The sequence below is a fragment of the Mercenaria mercenaria genome, chromosome 17, assembly GCF_021730395.1.
Source record: "Mercenaria mercenaria strain notata chromosome 17, MADL_Memer_1, whole genome shotgun sequence".
Classification (NCBI taxonomy): domain Eukaryota; kingdom Metazoa; phylum Mollusca; class Bivalvia; order Venerida; family Veneridae; genus Mercenaria; species Mercenaria mercenaria.
In genome coordinates, this window is record NC_069377.1 from 36,454,488 (window position 1) to 36,476,417 (window position 21,930).

A 21,930-nucleotide genomic window follows, 5' to 3' on the forward strand; every position below is an offset into this window, starting at 1 on the left:
ATCTCCTGCATTAACAATTTGTCCTACGTAGTCTTTGTATTGCATAAAAAACCCGATAGCTAACAAATAAATTAACAACTGCTTTTAACAACAATACACAATTTCTATTGGCAAAACTGAACAAATATAAAAAACATGTAACTTCTAATGGAAAATCGTTACTTTTCAGCTGAACACTCATCTCATACTAAGTTAACCACTAGAATCTCAAAAGCAAAAAGATGCTAATAGAAGTAAAGTAACAAAAAATACTCCTCAGTGTGCACACATTACCGTTTACTGTTTATTTAGACAAATATGTAAATAGGTCATGCATATTTTTTCGCACCTACACAATTATAGGTCATATATGGCGACTTAGGTGATGCATATAGATCCCTAAGGTAAGTGAATAGTTTAGATTTTGGTTTATATATCCCTAAGGTAAGTGAATAGTTTAGATTTTTTTGTTTGGTTTAACGTCGCACCGACACAATTATAGGTCATATGGCGGCTTTGATGGTGGAGGAAGACCCCAGGTGCCCCTCGTGCCCCTCCGTTCATTATTTCATCACGTAGAACCACCGACATTCCGTAAGCCAGCTGGATGGCTTCCTCACAAGAAGAATTCAACGCCCCGAGTGGGGCCTGAACCCACATCAATGAGGAGCAAGTGATTGGAAGTCAGCGACCTTAACCGATCGGTCACGGAGGTCCCCTGTGTAGTTTTGAAAAAGTAATATTGTTTTGCATGAAACATAGTATGAAAATGAAACACTGGTGAGCATCTTATGTTGGTTAGGGTAGTTCTGCACGTTTGATAAACCGGAAGTGATGGCATAACGTCATTTATCCGGAAAACGTGGAATAAAGCCTGGATTCGGCGTACGGAAATAAAAATCATTTTCTGAATTAATCAAAACCTGTGAGTAAATTTATTACAATGGCACAGTTGCTGTATTTCTAAAGTCAAAATATGATATTAAAACTTATGACACGTTAAAAATGTCAAAATAATGTGTTAATTTAGCGTGAAATGGCTGGTTTACTTTAATCACGGTCAAATATACCAAAAATAAGCACACGGACCTATACATTTTATTTCACCAAATTTTAGACCATAAGTGTATTTACAACTGTGATAAGTTTCATCAAAATCTACATTGTAGAAAAATTTCTGTTCGCGAAAATGTTATGAAAGTTATGATTTTCCCATAGACTCCCATTATAAAATATTGCGTGAGGTCCAAATTTTTCAAATCAGTCTAGCAAAAAATCAAGCACACGACCCTATCTTTTTTATTTGCTGAATTTTCTAGGTATATTTTGAAGTTTTGAAAAATCATAGTTTAATCAAATTCTACATTGTAGAAAAAAAAATCGATCCAAACGTGCAGAACTACCTTAAGTACGGTACTAGAAGGGAAGACAACCACAGCAGCAGCTAGGTGTATAAACTCAAGAGTTATCTCGCTTTACCTACCGTTTTTTCCTGCAATTTCAGCTGCGGATGCATGTATAAATCGGGGAACGGACTACTTGAGCTGCAAGGAGCTTTCTGATGTTTTATTCAAGAAGTTTGACTACGTTCCAGCAGTCTGGTGCCAGGATCCGCGCTTGAAAAAAGCCTGCTGCCATACCTGTAAAGGTAACCAGGTTTTTGAATTTTGTACATGTCTAGTCTCATTTGAAATGGAAGCTTTTTCTTATGAATTTATACCTTATCCAGCGTTAGGTATGTACAAGTTTGATGCCTATCTGGTTGTCAAAAGGCGTAATATGCTGACCCTCCATCTGATATGATAGTTTAAAATTGTTCATATTCAGTGTGTTAATGTAGTCGGCAATATTCTATCTTACATGGTGCCGAGGAAATCCATTACGGATCACAAACGGATACTGTAAATAATACTGCAAGGCTCTTCTAATGAAATAACTGCCAATGTTCTGGTTTCTTTTTTTTCAATTGATGTTAACGAATCAGTACGTACCGAGATGGTGCCAAAGTAAATTGAAACAGCTGGAGTTTTGTATTGTTTTACAGAATGACCAAACACCACTTTACACTATTAATAATGGTTTGAATAAAATTAGAGACGGTTTCTATCTTATTTATTTTTTATATTTCTACGCAGTCGGAACTCATAAGTTCATCACCATTCTTGTATGAATCTAAGATCAGGGGCGAATCCAGGGCGGAAAAAAGTGTGTAAACCGGTTTAAGCTCCCCAGTGGTGTTTTTGCCACTGACCGTTCCAAGGCGGTGCCCCACTGTGTTCCTTTGTTTGTTCGTTTTGTCCTAATGTGTTGGTTTTGTGTGTGTGCGCGTGTGTATGTATGTGTGTGTGTGTGTTTGTGGTGTGCGCGTCTGCGTGCTGTGGGTTTCGTTTTGGGGAAGCTGCGTTTTTTCGTTTTGGGGAGGCTGCGTTTTTTTGGTACGTGGCATTCCCTGTTTGATATTTGTTTTTGTTTTTTTGGCAAATACACCTGAAACGGTACAATATGATGTCGATATGTGTCACATATATGTGTGATTTTTTGTCACAATGTAATTCTATAATTTTGTAATTTTTCAAAAATATTACAATATTTTTATTTTTGACTGTCGTGTTGGCCTTACTATACAGCAATTTAGACTGTAAAAATCTATTTTCGCCGGAATCAAATCGAGGGATTAGTGGCGGGGTTGGTGTTCCTAATCCGTCCTTGAAGACTTCCGATTAATAAAATCTGTAAAAAGATCCTTTGTAGGCAAAGAATGCAACCAAAAAGCATAATAAGAGACTCGGTTTGATTGAGTCTGTTCATGAGAGGTAATGAAATGTGCAACACCTCTCACGCCCCCTAGCACCGGCTTAAGCGGAACTCTATTACACATACGTTGAATGGACGTAACAACACTGAATCCAAGTATACGGGGAGAAACGGCACATAAAGAGTTTTGTTGTGGTAGTTTATAAAATTTGTAAAAAGACCTCACAATAGCTGTATATCTTTGACATTTGAGCATAAAACTTAAAACATTGTGTAAAATTTCTGACTTTAGAAGGCTGATGGCTAAGGGCGATAATAACTAGGAGTCCTTCCAAAATGAACTCGGAAACGGCAAATCAGCAAATCAGAGGCTGGAGTTTTTAGAATGTTTTCCAAACTCAGGTTTTAAACTTTGTTTCGTAGAGGCTGTATACAAGTCGTTCTTAAACGGGATGTCTGATTTTATTTTCAGATTATCCGTGCGCAGACGGTGGATACTTTAGTTGGAGCTGTCGGCTTTTGTCACAGGCCATGTACAATATATTTAAGCATGAACCAAGTCAATGGTGCAAGAGGCTAATATATAGGGGATCTTGCTGTCAATTCTGTAAAAGTAAGTATATTAAATAATCAATTACCGCATGATAAGCACGACTCGGAGTACTGGCCCCGTGTTCACTAAACATTTTCAGTCTCGGCTGAGCTTGATAATGAAACTTTATTTGTCATTTATATCCAAATAGTATGTTTAAAACTAAATTTTAAGCTAATAACTATTTTCAAATGTCTTTTCAGTATTAATGGTCAATTTCCGTTGGAATTAAGTCTTGAAGATTTAGTAAAATTGATATTAAAATTTCAAGCTCAAACTCAGCTGAGACCGAAAGATGTTTTGTGAACACGGGGCCAGATCTTCCAGAATTTAACCACCAGAGTGTTTAGTGATATCCAAGCATCACAACGACAAACCTTGATATACCTATATCGGCACTTGATTATGCTTAACTACGTGCGCCGTGTGCGTATAAAGTTTACGTCATGCAGCAGACATTTTACATCGTAATGATCTATTAGAGACACGTGCGTCAAAACAGTTGTTTACATTAGAAATACCTTCTTTTCAAACTGTCAAACGGATAGAGCCACGTTAGAATCATATTTTTAGCATTTCAAAAAAAAAGACTGAATCTAAATTGATATAGACGGTACGTTTGAAACGAGTCTGATCAAGGGCTTCTAAAAAAACTGTTCACAGTTGAAACTACATTCGAACTATGCTTATCATAAAATCCTTTGCAATACACTATTATTGCGTAATGATAGTATATGTGGTCGGGGATAATTCTTGTTGTTGACTGGAACTAGCTTTGTATTCATCATCTAGCATACAAAATGTAGTCCAGTTCTGCGCAAGTCTCTGATTGTACTACGTCATTAAAATTATATGACTAGTTTCAAAACTAAGATTTCTCTTATACAATTATTGACTTTGTGTTGTGGGGCCGCCGGGGTAAGTATTTATTATTTTTGCAGATGACATCATATTGCACAGATGATAAGTCCCTAAGAAATATGAATGGCTATTTGAAAACATTGGCGAAATCATTTATTATTACATACTTATTTTAAAACCTCCGTTAAGTTTAAATGAAACATGAAACGTCAATATTTTTCCATATTGACGTTCAGATTTCATATCGGATGTGTGACGTCATGTGTGACGTCAGTTTCATGTATGCAGTTGCTTTCAAAAGTTCTTTAACGGCGATATGTTTAATTCCACTCAGGCCTAATACACATGTAACAAATTTGAATTATTTTTATAATAATTTTAAATTCAAATGCATATATAATAAACAGATTATTAGATTTACATCGAGAAATAGGCACTCATTCTGTCGCGGAATGATGTTGCGCTCCTAAGGTCGCGCAATAATTCCGCTGTAGAACTCCTGCATATTTCTCGATACAAATCTAATAACATATATTTAATGCACAGATGTCATAGTAACGTTCAACGTCATTATGAGTTCAACATCATATATTACCCTTACCCTGCTAAATTTCTATAATGAACCTGTCTATCTTTCAATTTGGACAATAACGCTAAATGTTAAAAGGGCTGTTTACCAAAACGATACTGACTAAATGGCGAACAGTGCGGATCATGATCAGACTGCACGGATGTGCAGGCTGATCATGATGTACACTGGTCGCAAAGGCAGAATCAGTCGTGTCCAGCATGATAAGGGATAAAGACGGGCTACATATAGTAATTGTTCAATTAATAACTTTATGCCTGGAAATAAAGGCTGTGAAATGTCATGTAGTACTTTGTGCAGTGGAGAGACATTCTGGACAATCATATTTCATGTATTTACAGTACATATATACGATTAAAAAACTAGACGTGTAAAATATCAGAAATTAATTTTATGCATTCTTTGGCAGAGTGCTCTGGAACACTCCTTTCAAAACTAGCGACCATATACTAAAAGTAATATTTTACAATTTCTTAAGACGGTGGCGGAATGTTTGAAATATTACAACCATCAAATTGCTGTGGATAGAGATTCAACATTGATCAAAAAAATCTTAAAGTACCTATTGGTGATTGAAATGTAGAAAATCATGAAATATATATAAATTAACTTCTTAATATATTTCAGCTGCGCATGTAGAGCAATATTCATAATAAAATGTCATTAGCAGATGATTGTTACAATACTTACAGACTATAGTTACAATACAAATTCATATCGTGTTAGTTATATGAGCCGTGCCATGAGAAAACTAACATAGTGGCTTTGCGACCAGGATGGATCCAGACCAGCCTGCGCATCCGCGCAGTCTGGTCAGGATCCACGCTGTTCGCTTTCAAACCCTATTGTGATTATAGAAACAGTTAACGAACAGCATGGATCCTGACCAGACTGCGCGGATGCGCAGGCTGGTCTGGATCCATGCTGGTCGCAAAGCCACTTTGTTGGTTTTCTCGTGGCGCGGCTCATACATGTTTTGAGTTTACTGTTTTGCTCCTGATGTATACTATAAATCCCGCACGATAACTCAAACGATAACTTGTTTGACAATTATAATTTTTCTTCATTAAAACGTTTCAAAACAGAAAATATTTTTGTATAACATTACAGTATGCACTTAACTTCTACCATTGACAACCTTTTTGAGTCCAAAGATGCATGAGAACCATAACAATCATTCGATAATATAAACATACTGTCGTTTAAATTACCGTGCGGGAGTTATACTATTACAACACATAAATGTGTTAATTTCATATATAGTAATTGTTCTTTTTCTCAAATATGAATTTTTTTTATTAGTTTACATTTAAGTATTTTCTCTTTTATTTTGAATTTCTATTTCTTTTTTTTTTGGTTTGTTTGTTTCAGAACACGGTGTGTAATTCCCGCGTTGTTGCTGAACGCCTACCACAAAAGTGACAGTCACTTTAAGTAAAACAAATGATACATTGCTGTAGCTAGAAATATCATTTCGAACTTTTTTATGTTGATTGTACTCGCTCACAGTTTGGGTGAATTTTTTCAAGATGTTTATTTCAACATAGTTTGGCAATGAAATGTATATTCGACACTGATAACAATTATGAAGGGTGTGAAAATAAGTTGTTTAATATTGGCAAAAAAGCAAGAAGACTGCTGATTTTCTCCATTATTTCAAAAGTGTTACTAACGGTTTACCAATTTCTGCACAAAATATTTTTGGTTATTTGGTTTATTATCTTGCAAGTATTATGTCAATAAGATTGTACCGTAGGCCTCTTAAAGACGCGCCACAAAATAAATGCATTCTTTTGTATTTATACACGATTTGCAAGAAAAACATGAATAATACACGTATCTACTAACAAACTGACTGTGATATTTATTAGGTCAAGACAATGTGTTTACTGCACACAATATTTGATATATTAAGCCGAATTTAGACCACATTTTTGCTACAGTACAAGGGAGTTATTCATCTATGCTTTTAAACCTATACTGAAAATAAAATGACTGAATAAGTTTGCAGATGAAGTTGTAAAACACATTAATTCAGGGAGGGCCTAAATTATCAACCTGTCACCATGCAATATAGCTGTATTATACCAGTTATATCAGAATGACTTTCACGAAGTTCATGTGGGAGGAAAAAGTAGGTCACTAGGTTGAGGCGGGTCTTTAACATGACCGGAATTTTTTAGATTTCTGAAAAAATAGCCCCAAACCTGTGAACGAGTATTTATTAATTCATATACTGTTTTCACTAACTTTGCTTTTGTTCTATCAATGCTACTATCCAACATAATAAATCTTATCTAGAAGATGACTTGATCTTTAAACAGAGTATCTTAGATTATGTTAGCCCAGATATAGAGACAGAAAGGGTATTTCAAAAATCGGTTATACATGGTAATAATATCAGATCTAGGAAAGTCGCCTTATTTGTTTGTTTTGTTTGGTTAAACGTCGCACTGACACGATTGTAGGTCATATGGCGACTTTCCAGCACTGATGGTGGAGGAAGACCCAATGTGCCCCTACGTGCATTATTTCATCACGGGCTGGCACCTGGGTAGAACTACCGACCTTCCGTAAGCCAGCTGGATGGCTTCATCACGTAAATAATTCAACACCCGAGTGAGGCTCGAACCCACATCGGTGAGGGGCAAGTGATTTGAAGCCAGCGACCTCAACCACTCGGCCACGGAAGTCCCCCATCCCCGCCCGCAATATGACCTAAACTGTGTCCGTGTAACTGAAAACACAAGGATGCTTTCTGATATCATTAAATACTGCCAGCAAATATCTGGATTTAATTTAATTAATGTTTACTTTTATTAAATACCTGCTAATTTTCTGTTTGCAATAGAGTTTGTATTTCAGTGAATACAAAACCTTTTGGAAACGAAAAAGTAATAGATATCTGGACCACATGCTTTTGTCATGACGTCAGAAATTATGTGAGATGTATCGACGTTTCATGCGTCTGAACGTTCACATCTTCAAACGTGTGTTCGGTCTTATTTGTGTAAAATCATAAATTTTGGTTTAGATATCAGCAGAAAATTGCAAGAGTATACCATAAAAGGGTCATTAAAGTGTAACTTGATCTGCAATAATGCTGTCGCGGATTTCGCATGGCCGGATGACACTCGGCGTAAGCGCCCAACTGAACTCATATGCTTTTCAAAATCAAGTCGAGCCGAAAACAAAAGTGCAGATCAAGGTACTGTTATAATGACTATTATATTTCCAAATAAAGTTTGTGATAATTGACGTAAGAGCTCGATCAGGCGTGAGAGAATGTTCTAACTTAAAACAGATTAGCAACAATTAAGGTTTAACAAAGAATAAGGACGAAAGAGATACAACAATTGCTTGCCTCTGTGACTTGAACGTGCTTACTTACGACAAAACGTTTTTATACGCCCGTTTAAATATACCAGATGTCTTATGTAATGTTGCGTGCGTCTGTCCATCAATGTCTACCCGTGATATTTCGTGTCCCGAGCATAACCCAATAACGATTCAAGGTATTGACTTTAAACTTGGCATATAGGTAGATGGGGATGAGATGATGTGCAGAGCAAATGAGTTGAAGTCAGCTTCCCTAGCTTATTAGTCATGAAGTCCTTGGAAGGATCATTAAATTTTCAAGACCGGACATTTCATCTGTGTTTAATGTCAATTTTCTAGATAATTTGGATACTACAACAAAATCGTGAACAACATAAGTGACTGTTACAACTCCTTTGTTATTATTTTTGAACCAATTGCAACACTAGCTATAGGATCGTATAAATGTAAACAGGTTTAAAGCCGAAATGAGCCGTACCATGAGAAAACCAACATAATGCGTTTGCGACCAGCATGGATCCAGACCAGCTTGCGCATCCGCACAGTCTGGTCATCCATGCCGTTCGCTTTAAAAGCCTATTGCAATTATAGAAACTGTAAGGGAACAGCATGGATCCTGTCCAGACTGCGCGGATGCGCAGGGTGCTGGTCTGGATTCATGCTGGTCGCAAATGCACTATGTTGGTTTTCTCTTGGTGTGGCTCAAATGATAATACAAGTCGTATCATCAGTTGAATAGTAATTGTTTCGGCATTCCTTCATAGAATTACAAAACATAGTTACATATATTTACATATTCGCAAAACATAGTTACATATATTTTCATATTTGCAAAAGACAGTTACATATAGTTTCATATTGATTTTTTTTCTCAATGTTCTAATGATACATGTTTCAGTTTTCCCAAGTACGGATGTGGTAACAATGTCGTTTTGTACGAAGTCCCAGCGATCCCGTTTGCTATTTGAACTTTAAATTAATTTGTTGTTGCATTTGACAATAATTATTCTTGTACCATCCACATTATAATGATATCAAACAACGTAAAAATACAGTTTCGTGACAATTTACATTCCGAGTTCAATAGCCCATTCAAGTATAATGGGTCCGATCTGAAGTCATCTCCAGTACCATTTTACACTCCGTGGCCTGAAACAAGAAACAACAAACGACACAATACCAAGGACTGTAAAATTTAAATGTGTTTTTACAAGCTCTATTTTAGGATAAATAGGTCGAATGTGGGCTTTGGCAAGTCTTGAACATTAAGGTCAAAAGTTTTTTTTGGCAATCAATGTGTTTGGATATACATAGGCAAAATAACTAGTGGCTTTTAGCAAGCTCTGTCTTTCGTTTTGTACACATAAATCTGTTGGTTTGACCAAACCTTTTGTTTGCTTCTGTGCTGAAATAAGTTTCTGACAAGCTTTGTATTGAATACTTAGACTGAAAGTGGTTTTGGGGTATCAACTGTCTATGGCAGCGGAGAGCAAGAGTGGATTTTGACTTGCTATTATCTCTGTATACATAAGCCAAAAGTGTTTTTTCTAGACTTGTCATTTATCTAGATTTTTTTTGTAAATATACGCTAGTAATAAATTCTGGCTAAGTTTTTCTGTTACTTCATGGTCAAAAAGTTTGTTAACATAGGTTCAACTGTATTTCCTGCAAAGTGTGTCTATCTACCCCTAACAGGAGACATCAGGCGATGATATACTAAGATAGGCCATACGTGATTTCTGGTCTTGTTTAATTCAATACGTAGGTCAAAATTTTGCTCTGTTTTAGTTTGTGACTGAGATCAAAATGGAATAGAACGTCACTTGTCAAACTTAAAACAAAAATTGCAAACATGAAACAACACAAACCGCTAAATTCAAAGTACAACGTTAAGGATGAAATAAATGTAAAAGAAAATACCTTGTAAGCACAGAAAACAAAACAATAGCAGAGTAGCTCTAATAGTCTGTTCACGAAAGTTATAATGAAATGTGTAAAACACCCAAGGATTATAACTGAGTATTAAAGCCATGTGCACATCATACAAAGGTCTAAAAATTACAATATACAGTCAAACCTGTCTATAAAGACCACCACTGGGAAAGCCAAAATGTGGTCGTTATTTAAAGGCGGTCTTTATTCACGGGTTAAAATACACTGTAAATGTTAAAATGGGAAACAAAACATGTGGTCTTTAGAGCCATGTGGCCTCTGTTCAGAGGTGGTCTTTAACACAGGTTTGACTGTAATACAGAAATATGTCATGTTTTAGACTTGTAATTGGGGTCCATTCTATCATTTTATAACCGTTGCATATTTATGTTGAATTTCATTGGCTCCAATTCGTAATCATTCTTCATACATGGAAAGTTTATTAATAAGTATGATATAAAATCTAGACAATGTTTGAAAACAAAATAACTGCTTAATCTTCCTAATCATTATACGAGCCGTGCCATGAGAAAACCAACATAGTGGGTTTGCGACCAGCATGGATCCAGACCAGCCTGCGCATCCGCGCAATCTGGTCAGGATCCATGCTGTTCACTTTCAAAGCCTATTATAATTAGCGAACAGCATGGATTCTGACCAGACTGCGCAGTCTGGACTGTATCCATGCTGGTCGCAAACCCACTACGTTGGTTTTCTCACGGCACGGCTCATTAACGATTTTTAGAATGATGTGCAATATGAATGGAGCTGACTTAAGCAGAGATTTATGTCAACATAAACTGTCCAACTACATGGCAAGTATGACATCAATACATACAACAAACAATAAAAAATGTATGAATTAATATAGCCGTGTCAATCCACATCATATGTCAAGAATAATACAAAAAAATGTTAAAATAAACTCTTATTTCCATTGTGGTCCTTGAGATGTAGTGTTGTATGATATAGGAAGATATCAATGAATGAAAATTATTCTGAGTTGCCGTGAAACATTAAAATGACTAGACTATAACTAGACTATCCATCTGAACATATTGAAAACTTACTAAAAATGTTTAAAGCACATGAAAAAAATAAACATTTAAATGACTAGACTATCTATCTGAACAAGTTGAAAACTTACTAGAAGAAAATAAAAAAAATGTTTATAGCACATGTTGTAGAAGTTAAATAGAATTTAAAAAATGTGCTTTGACCCTGGATTTAAAAAAAGAGGTAGTTCTAGAATCCCTGATAAATTGAGGCAAACTGTTCCACAGGGTGCACCCCATATAGGCAAAAGACTTTTTGGCAAGCCTATGACAAGAGGAATAGCATATTTCTTGCTATCTGATACTATATCACAAGGACTGTCAGAGTTGGAACCAACCTTTTTTTACTGAACCTATAGTAGAGTAATAATGGACAGCACTGACAGGGGTAAAATTATCACTCATATATGAGGGAGCAAGGTTTGAATTAATTTTGAAAACATGACAAAGAGTAATTTGGCTCACTCTATCTGCAACAGGTAACCAGTTAATATTTGAAAAAATGCTCCTCACCTATATGAGACCTAGGATGTAAACTTATTACAAATCTGATGAGTTTATTTTTAGTGACCTGTAACTTGTGTTTTATCTCTTGAGGTAAACTGTTGAGCCAAACAGATGAAGCATAGTCAAAATGACACTGTATAAGGGAAGAGACTAAATGTTTTTGTTTTTTTTGTGTGTCGGGTGAGAAATTCACATTTACGATACAAAAATTTTAACCTAGCATTGGCTAGCCATATAATCAAAGGACAAACACTGATCAAGGGTGGCACCCAGATATTTAACTGCTTTTTTGGATTCGATTGTTTGACCATCGCAGTTCATATCAAGACTGGACAGGGATATTAACCGTTTTGGGGACCCAAATAGAATAGATTCTGTCCTGCCAAGATGCAAAGACAGCTTATTACAAACAAGCCACTGACTGACAATATCCAAGTCATGACTCAAAATCTTTTCGATGTATCACTTGTTTGGCCGAGACAAGGATTGCTGAATCATACGCATAAAGTAAAACTTTGTTCTCATAGCGGCAGATATGTCATTCACGTAGTTCAAAAAAGTTCAATAAGAAATCTAGGGAAACAATTGTTATGGAAAGGATGGACCAAACAATAGCCTTCTTCAATTTGCATTTACCCATATGAGCCGTGCCATGGGAAAACCAACATAGTGGGTATGCGACCAGCATGGATCCAGACCAGCCTGCGCATCCGCGCAGTCTGGTCAGGCTCCATGCTGTTCGCTTTTAAAGCCTATTGTGAATTCGTAAGAAAACTGTTAGCGACGCATGGGTCTGACGACTTCGCGGATGCAAAGTCTGTCTGGATCCATGTGGTACGCATACCCACATGTTGTTTTCCATGCACGCCATATTTTGAGATTCTGCGTATTAGTTTACATAATATTAATTTTGTAAATAATTGCATACTAAGTATACCTACTTGCACACAGTACACAACAATTTTCATTCCAGTATGGATCCAAACACCACCGCTGGGGCATCAGATTGTAGCGTTTCTTGAAATACGCGGACACAGTGCTGCATTTCCACGTTTTGTACCCTTTGTCTACACATTCCGGCGTCGTCGTCGGAGGTTCATTTGTTGTGGTGCCGCCCTTATTAAAGTTTGCGTGAGCTGTGACAGAAACATCACATTTAGACAAAAATCCAATTTACATCGTGAAAAAGAATGGAGTAATATAGTTTATTAACATGTTATATGTATTATTTACTACAATAAAACAACACACCATGTTCAGACATGAAACGGACCTGCGTGTGGCCCAACTTTCATATGTGAAAATATAACCATTTAAATTACTACACAAATATAAAATAATCATGTATGATTTGATACAGAGAGCTTCATGTAAAGCAATAAAATATTACATAGTGATAAATGTATGGGTAAAAACGATATGAATATGTATCTTTTAAGATGTTTAAAAACAAATAGCTGTAACAGTTCTAGTATATTTCCAGATAAAACATTTACTTAGATTACAGTCAGTTTATATATTTAGCCAGTTTAAATACTTTTTTCTATCTTATAATAAAATATTCTCTAGGAAAATGAGCAAAGTTTATCTTTAAAGGTATCAACACGACCCAACTTACCGGCACATAAAGCACAGCACGCATGGTCCCAGTGCGGATCTTGACACCAGTAACTCGGTAAGAAGCCAAAGATAGCCTTGAAATACTTAGAGATCATTCCACAAGACCAACGCTTCCATCCAATATTTACACAGGATTCTGATAATTGTTTCTGGGTTGTTGTCGCCGGTGCCTGAGTTGTTGTTGTCTTCGGTGCCTGAGTTGTTGTTGTTGTCTTCGGTGCCTGAGTTGTTGTTGTTGTTGGCTTCGGTGCCTGAGTTGTTGTTGTTGTTGTTGTCTTCGGTACCTGCGTTGTTGTTGTTGTTGTCTTCGGTGCCTGAGTTGTTGTTGTTGTTGTCGTCGGTGCCTGAGTTGTTGTTGTTGTCGTCGTCGTCGGTGCCTGAGTTGTTGTTGTTGTCGTAGGTGCCTGAGTTGTTGTTGTTGTTGTTGTTGCTGCTATAAATAAATACTATAATATTGCATAGAAGTCAACATGATGATTGGGTCTGTGACATCAAACTTTAAGTACATATTTTTATTTTTATTAATGTGATCCAAGATAGAAGCTGAGATTGTGCCAATTGAATTCCTATCTTGCAAAATATTTTGTAAAGTTATTCTTTTACATTTAGATCAACTAACACAATGTTTAATGAACAATAATGAAGTACAGAATTATACTTTCCGTAGCGCATGATAGTAGCATAATAGCACGTATCAAGTAATTATAAATTCTGTTTGTAATTTTGTTCAAGCATTATGAATAGAAAAAAAACAACAAAAAAACATAAATACCAGGATTTACAACGCATCGACCTTCAAAACACCACTGGAAATAGAGAAATTAAGACTTCATAGATAAATTGTTTAACTGTTTTTAACTATATAATGAATTAAAACCGTCTGTTGATCATCAGAAATACGATGAGACATTTGCATATAGTGCGATTACCGCACATTATCTACAAAAACAAATAAAATGAGCCGCACCATGAGAAAAACCAACATAGTGCATTTGCGCAGTCTGGATTGGATCCATGCTGGTCGCAAATGCACTATGTTGGTTTTCTCATGGTGCGGCTCAAATGTTGTTTATCTTACATCTGTGCTGGAATAAATTAGGCTAAAAGTCTCTATTAATAAAAGTTTTAGGATTCGTACGTTAGAAATATTTGAGTTTGTTATTAACATATTTGTTATCCTGAATTAGGCCTGCATATTTAATTTACTGGGATAAAATCATTTGAACGTGTCCATCTTTCAATTTGGACAGCACTATTAACTGTTAAAAGGGGTGCTTACCAAAAAGATACTGACTGAATGGCGAACAGTGCAGACCATGATCAGACTGCACGGATGTGCAGGCTGATCTTGGTCTGCGCTGGTCGCAAAGGCAGAATCACTTGCCGCCAGCAGGCTAAGGGTTAATCCGTATGTGAATAATTGGCTGAATAAAGTCTCCAGGGGAGACGTTACCTAGTGAGACAAAAGTTTCATATTCTTGTCCTGTATAATTCATTGACGTGTCTTATTGTGATACCATTCTCGATTCAACAGTCACAACATTCTGATAAACAGTGTATCATCTACATAGACATCGATTTTTTTTTCCTTTACGACGTTTGTGTAAAGTCTTGTTAAAAAAATTGAACAAAACTTACTTTACCAAGGCTCTTTACACCACATGGTGTTCCGCTTGCTGCTACAAAAAGGTAACAGCTGCGATTTTTACGACATTTCATTGGACGGCATATACTCTCATCCTCCTCAGACTGTAATAATTCATGTAATAAGTAAAATGAACCGCACCATGAGAAAACCAACATAGTGCGTTTGCGACCAGCACGGATCCAGACCAGCCTGCGAATCCGCACAGTCTGGTCAGGATCCATGTTATTCGCCAACGGTTTCTCTTATTGCAATAGACTTCGAAAGTCTGGATCCATGCTGGTCACAAACGCACTATGTATGTTTTCTCATGGTGCCGCTCAAATGTATTAGCTATCTGTAATAGTGTAGTAATACTATTCGGTTAAATGACATACTATTCTAAAATGTATCAAGCGCATTTTTTTTTCTGTAAAATGTCAAATTTTATGTGTTGGTGTAGAATAACATATTAATGATCTGAAAAATGTTAGTACTAAATTAAAAATGAAATGTCAAAACTTGAGCCCAACCTATTAAATATCTGCAATAATGCAGCAAAACTTATCCATCTAGTGCCATGTTATAAGCGAAATATCTCCAATATCACAACTTATCTGGAAAATGTCAAAATGTATGCGGTATTGTAGATCTAGCACTTCATTTCAAAAACATGTATTGCATCTGCGACATTGTAACACAATAAATAAATGCCACACTATCTGCGATATGGTAGGTAGTACATTTTGTCAAATAGATGACATAGTAGCTGCGACCTAAAGAGTAAATCGAGGGCTTAGAGCGAAACTGGTCTATCTGCTTCTATTTCTATACACAGATAAACCAGTTTCGCTCTAAGCCCTCGAAATGCCATGATATCTGCGATATTGTACATGTGGCACAACTGTTCAAGTAAATGACAAGGAATTCGCGACATTATAGCAAACCTTATCAGGTAATGGCACATTTTATCCAGTAAAGACCATAGTAAAACGAAAATATTGTAGCACAACTTTTATGTGAAGTGTAAATCTCTGCGTTATTGTAACACAATTTATTAATGATACCTTATCCTAGCACACATTATGATAGAATTGGGTATTGTAGCACAACTTTTATGTGAAGTGTAAATCTCTGCGTTATTGTAACACAATTTATTAATGATACCTTATCCGAGCACACATTATGATAGAATTGGATATTGTAGCACAACTTTTGAATGAAATGTCATAATTATAGATCTTATTGCAGTGCAAATGGTCAATGAAATGTAAAATAAACTGCGGTATTGTAGTACAGGACTGAGGTATTCTTTAATGAAATGCGTACGGTATTACGGAATTAATTATCAAAAGACCTGCCATTATTTGAGATATTGAAATATCTGCAGTATTTTTCATACAATGAGTACTTACTATATACATGTTTTATATTGAAACATCTGCAGTATTTTTTTACAATAAGTATTTATCATATACATGTTTTTCTAATAATCAACCATATTGAAAGAGACGTGAAACTTACGTTACAACTGTAGGAGGTTTCTCCCATGATTAGCTTACATTGATCGTCAGGTGAGAATGTTTGCCCAGGTGTTAACGCATTAAACGTGTCATATTCTGCCTTGTCGTAGAAATGTGCACTGTCCCTTAAATACGGTTTGAGTCTGAAACAATGTATAGATATCTCAGTAATTACATATAGCTATAATGACGTATAAGGCTCTGCATGGTTCAACCCCGGAGTATATTACTCAGCTGATTACTGTTTCCGACAACAGGTCATACAACCTAAGATCTAATTCCTAAGGTTTAATTACCCGTTTCAGACTCAATTCAGATTATATGAAACAATCTTTCAATTTTTTTTATCAATGAAAGTATGAAATTCTATACCAGTTATTATCAGAAATGCAGTGAATGTGAACTCTTTAAAATACAGTTACAAAAAACTTTTAATTTGAATGATGAAGTCTGCACTGCATAATCATAATGCTACAGGTGCTCAGATCAAATTCGTTTTTACCTTTTTGTAATAGTGGCCCCAGATTCTTAGCATAACCTCGGACTAACGGACAGCAAGTGATCACAATGACGTTACACGGACAGACGGACGGATAATCATGAACACACTTGTGGACAGTGGGACACTGGATGTTGGACACTGTTATTAAAGTCGAACTAAATATGTAGTGACTAATATATTTTATTTAGTATATATTCAATTATATTAATATAGAAGCTAGCTAATATTGTAGGTCCTAAATGCATTTAAAGAATTATATTTATATTAATTTAATTGAAAATATAATTGTATGGCCGTATTTAATGGTCAACGATATGCGTTGATTTGCAGTGGACTAAGTCCAAGTTTAAGTGTCAAGGCTAAGCTTTGTTATACTGACCTTAGAGGTGCAGTATCTGACTGACCGATACACTATTGTGTCTCGGTATATATACGGTAAGAGGTAGAACAAAAACAATTGAATGGTTAATCTAAGGAATAAACAAATTCTTAAGCGAATCAAATATGTTAACCATTGAAAATAGAGTATAGTAAAATTCTGACCAATGACAAAAGGCGTATTATCTTAACATAAGTAGAGTTTCCAAAATGGCGACGTCCATACTGAAAGTGACAGAAAATTAATTACAAATAAAAGTGGTAAGAATTCTGTCCTATTATATTTTGTTGTTGTTGTTCTTTTTTTATGTCGTAATGTTTTGATATGTATTTTAATAGTTATTACCTTGTTGAAGGCCTTATTGTAAATATGTGATTTCATTTGTATCTGTTTATGTCATTGCATAATGAGTTAACCTTCGTAAAATAAAGAAAGTATTATTATTATTATTATGGCTGAAAATTATACGTTACCTTATGTGCATTAATTTTAAAGGAAGAAAGTAAAAACCTTATCTTCATTTCAAGACCCATACTTAATAACTGATATGATACTTAGTGCAAAATAAGTAAAGGTACCAGTGAGAAGTTCTTAACTAAGTAACTTGGGGGTGAAATTCATACGAAATCTGAATATTCAAATACATTTTGAATGCCTAGGAACTGCATATGATCTCTTTTGGTACTACTGTACACCCTGAATGAATTTTGTGTAAGTAATGTATTTTACGTATATTTACTGACACTTGTCAAGGGCGGAAAAGGGAATAAAATTGGCCAAATTTCGTGACATACTTTGCATTTGTTACAAGAATAACATCAAGTAACAAGATGTAACATCACGTAACAGCCTTGTTACATCTGTATAACACAACTAAAGACGTTTTAGTAGTGTTTAGGAGCATGCGTAACAATTTGACTACAAATAGTCGCCTCTGTTACGCATGTTACACCCCATTGTTTAAATTTGGACGAAAAACGTCTTACGTAGTGTTATATAGATGTAACAAGGATGTTGCAGGAGTGTTACATGGATGTTACGTATGTTATGTTTGTTTGAGAATAGGTGTCTTTTTGCATTCCATTTTTAAAATCAGTCAGAAGTGGGGCAGTAAAAGATATTACATGATTTATATTCATGTTACTTAATGTTACATTATGTTACTTGAAGTTATGCTTGTAACAAATGCAAAGTATGTCACGAAATTGCGCCAATTTTGTGCTCCAGGTGCTTCTGCACAATGTTCAGTGTTATGTGTAAAAATTTCTTGCAAAAGTCTTATGTCAATAAGTTTGTACCACTAGTTACTGTCAAAGTAATACTATATACTTTTTATAGATTTGAAGAGAAACTGAATTGTTCACCTAAAATGAATGGGTTAGTCCCTTTAAAAGAAAATGAAGTGTTCCCTTGACTTTTTTAAATAACTACAACTTTTGTAAAAGTAAATTCATTCATAATCTTAATTTAGTCATTCTTACGTCAGTTACCACAAAATTGTTTTTATAACGATTTCTTTTCCTTGCTTGCATATTATGTAACTTGATCAAGTAATAGTAATGCAGGAATCAAGTTTTTCTGATGGTATTTAACGTTTATGAAATTTGTTTGGTAACCTTTCATCAAGCTAATTTTCATTCTGGAATTTTATACATGGTCCACCTTTTTAGTTTTAAATAAATATACCAAATTGTTTCATAATGTATGAGATCTTTCTAGATGTTATTGGGAATATTAAATGTGGTTAATCACATTTGAGCAACATGTTATTACATTTTCATTTTTTTTATTCTTCTGTTAGATCCCTATTAGAAATGTATGTTTTATTTCTTTTAATTTTTTATCAAATTTTGTAGTTACTGCCCTTTATCATATAAATATTAAAGAAGTTGGCTATTGCGTTTGATTTCAATATAATTTCTAATTTTACATTTGCATCTGATAGATATTGGCAGATTTCAATAATATGAACCGATAGACAAGTTTTAAAACAGTGTGTAGCTTTGGAATTCATTTATGACATTTATCCCGATTGCACGACCAAAATAGGTAAAGGAGGTATTATAAATTTTAAAAACTTGCATTGCTAATGAATTTCGGCTAAAGTATGGTAAATATTTAAGAATAAAATAAAATAGTTCCTATATTCATATGATTTACAAGGCAAAATCTATCTATTAAATGCATACACATGTGCTAAAATAACTCTTTCTTGCTTGGGCAACTTTGGTAGGAAATTCAAATTTTAAAATTACCTACAGAGGAGTTATTCTAGCATGTATTAAGCAATCGGCGCATACAAATAAATGTAAATGATCATTTATCAAGCTTCCGACCAAATCCATTACTAGCTAAAATCTGATGTTGCGTTGACATGTTGTATGTCTTTAAACCATACTTCACCGATAGCTTGATTACAAGGGCTGACTCTTTTATAGAAAGACATAGCTGTTAGTGGCCTGACCAATTTATAGAAAGACACAGCTGTTAGTTAGAGATTACATCGGCTGACCCTTCTATAGAAAGACACAGCTGTTAATTAGAGATTACATCGGCGGACCAATTTATAGAAAGACGTAGCTGTTAGTTAGAGATTACATGAGCTGACGCTTTTATAGAAACAATTAGCTGTTTGTTAGAAAATACATGGGCTGACCAGTTTATAGAAAGACATAGCTGTTAGTTAAAAAAAAAGATTACATGGGCTGACTAATTTATAGAACGACGCAGCTGTTAGTTAGAGATTACATCGGCTGTCCCTTTTATAGAATGACACAGCTGTTAGTTAGAGATTACATTGGCTGACCAATTTATAGAAAGACACATCTGTTAGTTAGAAATTACATCGGCTGACCAATTTATAGAAAGACATAGTTGTTTGTTAGAAATTACATGGGCTGACCAGTTTATAGAAAGACATAGCTGTTAGTTAAAACAAAAAAAGATTACATCGGCTGACCAATTTATAGAAAGACGCAGCTGTTAGTTAGAGATTACATCGGCTGTCCCTTTTATAGAAAGACACAGCTGTTAGTTAGAGATTACCTTGGCTGACCAATTTATAGAAAGACACAGCTGTTAATTAGTGATTACATTGGCTGACCAATTGGACTATTTTAATCCTGATTGAAATCTTTAATTATACGAACAAATTTATACTTCATTCAGGTAATAGTTGATTTGGTGGTCTCTTACCTTGTTTATAGATTACAAATTTATCGATTGGCTTAACTCAATATATATGTATCAGATTATCTCATTGGTTATCGTACCATATATATCGGAAATTTCAAACTTTACCGGTCACTGTTTTTCTTTGTTTGTTCGTGTCAACACGTAATTTTAAAGCATAATGAGTAGTTTTGGCGGGCTTCACAGTGCCCACAATTATTCATAAGATAGAAATTTAAATTATTGAAAAAATCAGAAGAAAGAAATGCCTTAGACAAACTTCTTCAACGCAACGTCGGGAAATATCCTGTGTAGAATAGAGAGAACAATTTTCAAGTAAGACATTTTAATAAACTTTGTGAAAAGTGTGTATCACGGACAAAAAGTGATAAAACTGTTTATCACGGGCAATTGTAAGTTGTACGATGGCAGACAGCAATCAAGATAAGAGGAAGGAAAGAAGGGAACGAATAGATTATAAGCGGTTACATGAAGGGAAATCGGCTGTAAAATTAGAATACGAGCCACAAAGTCCAGAAATTGCTCGAGGTGAAGAAACAGGTGCTACACGCGGGACCGCAACAACGAGCGAGTCGCATAAGGAACCGATTGAAATTGGTGGTCTACGACCGGAAAGTGAGTCGGATTCGGACGATGATGTTGAGATTGCTTCAATGCGAGAAAAGCTAGCTCAGCTTGAAAAAGAGGAGAAGAAGCTAAAGAAACAGCAAGAGAAGGAACGTTTAAGAGGGTTCCTGGAAGAGAAGAAAGACAACATCGTCAAACTCAAGGGTAAATGTTCTATTTCTTCTTTAAAACCGGAAACAAAAGATGCTATAGCTAGTACTAGTAATAAATCTATTTAATCTAAACAGACAGAGTCATCTTCATTACCCTCAGAGTCGATGGTAGATATCAATGCACTTAGAAAAGACAAGAAACTGTTACTTTCAGTGCAAAAACGATTGAAAGAAATTGGTTTGGATTCGGATAAGTCCGATTCGGATAACGAATCGACTGACCGTGATTCTTCTGGTGATTCCTTATCAGATACAGATAGCAGTAGTAATCATTTAACAGATAATGTTAAAAATGAAGACAGCAAAAAGAAAGATTTGTTGAAAGCAAAAAAATCTAAATCTAAACATAAAAAGTCAAAGATATCTGGTATAAAAGCAAAATCTTCAGATAAAGTTAAACATGTACAGAAATATCCACATTCTCAGCTTAGGTACGAGTTTGTTAATCAAAATATTACATTTCAAGACCTTAATCAAAGTTTACTTGTTGCAGGAGAATTAGAAATTATGTCTGATGATAGAACAGGTATGGTAGAAAAAAAGGGAAGGTCAAATTTGTTGAAAAGAATGATGTATCTAAGTTCAAATTACAGTTTTACAATATTGAACTCATATTACGCTGCTGTTCTAAGAGAAATTGAATTATGAGAAAAATCTTGGTCTGACGATTTTCATTAATTGGAAATTGTTATGCTTACGAAAG

At 35.1% G+C, this 21,930-nt stretch overlaps 2 protein-coding genes across 5 annotated transcripts in view; one reads left to right on the forward strand and one right to left on the reverse strand.

Moving 5' to 3' along the window:
• Positions 1-7,083, forward strand: part of LOC123536046 (A disintegrin and metalloproteinase with thrombospondin motifs 16-like) — a 36,829-nt gene extending 29,746 nt beyond the window's left edge. Inside the window, exons 17-19 of the mRNA XM_045318829.2 lie at positions 1,484-1,627; positions 3,206-3,346; positions 6,147-7,083. Of these exons, the coding sequence (XP_045174764.1) occupies positions 1,484-1,627; positions 3,206-3,346; positions 6,147-6,160 (299 nt within the window). The 3' untranslated portion in view covers positions 6,161-7,083. The remainder of the gene's footprint in view (positions 1-1,483; positions 1,628-3,205; positions 3,347-6,146) is intronic.
• Positions 7,084-8,421: 1,338 nt separating this feature from the next.
• LOC123535799 (uncharacterized) overlaps positions 8,422-21,930 on the reverse strand; it is a 401,923-nt gene continuing 388,414 nt past the window's right edge. For 3 of the 4 annotated variants that reach the window (XM_053527909.1, XM_053527907.1, XM_053527911.1), the window contains 7 exons: positions 16,377-16,518; positions 14,867-14,977; positions 14,001-14,034; positions 13,595-13,661; positions 13,227-13,489; positions 12,550-12,744; positions 8,422-9,263 (listed from right to left, as the gene is read on the reverse strand). In XM_053527909.1, the coding sequence (XP_053383884.1) occupies positions 9,250-9,263; positions 12,550-12,744; positions 13,227-13,489; positions 13,595-13,661; positions 14,001-14,034; positions 14,867-14,977; positions 16,377-16,518 (826 nt within the window). In that variant the 3' untranslated portion in view covers positions 8,422-9,249. The remainder of the gene's footprint in view (positions 9,264-12,549; positions 12,745-13,226; positions 13,490-13,594; positions 13,662-14,000; positions 14,035-14,866; positions 14,978-16,376; positions 16,519-21,930) is intronic. The other variant, XM_053527908.1, reaches the window with a different exon arrangement.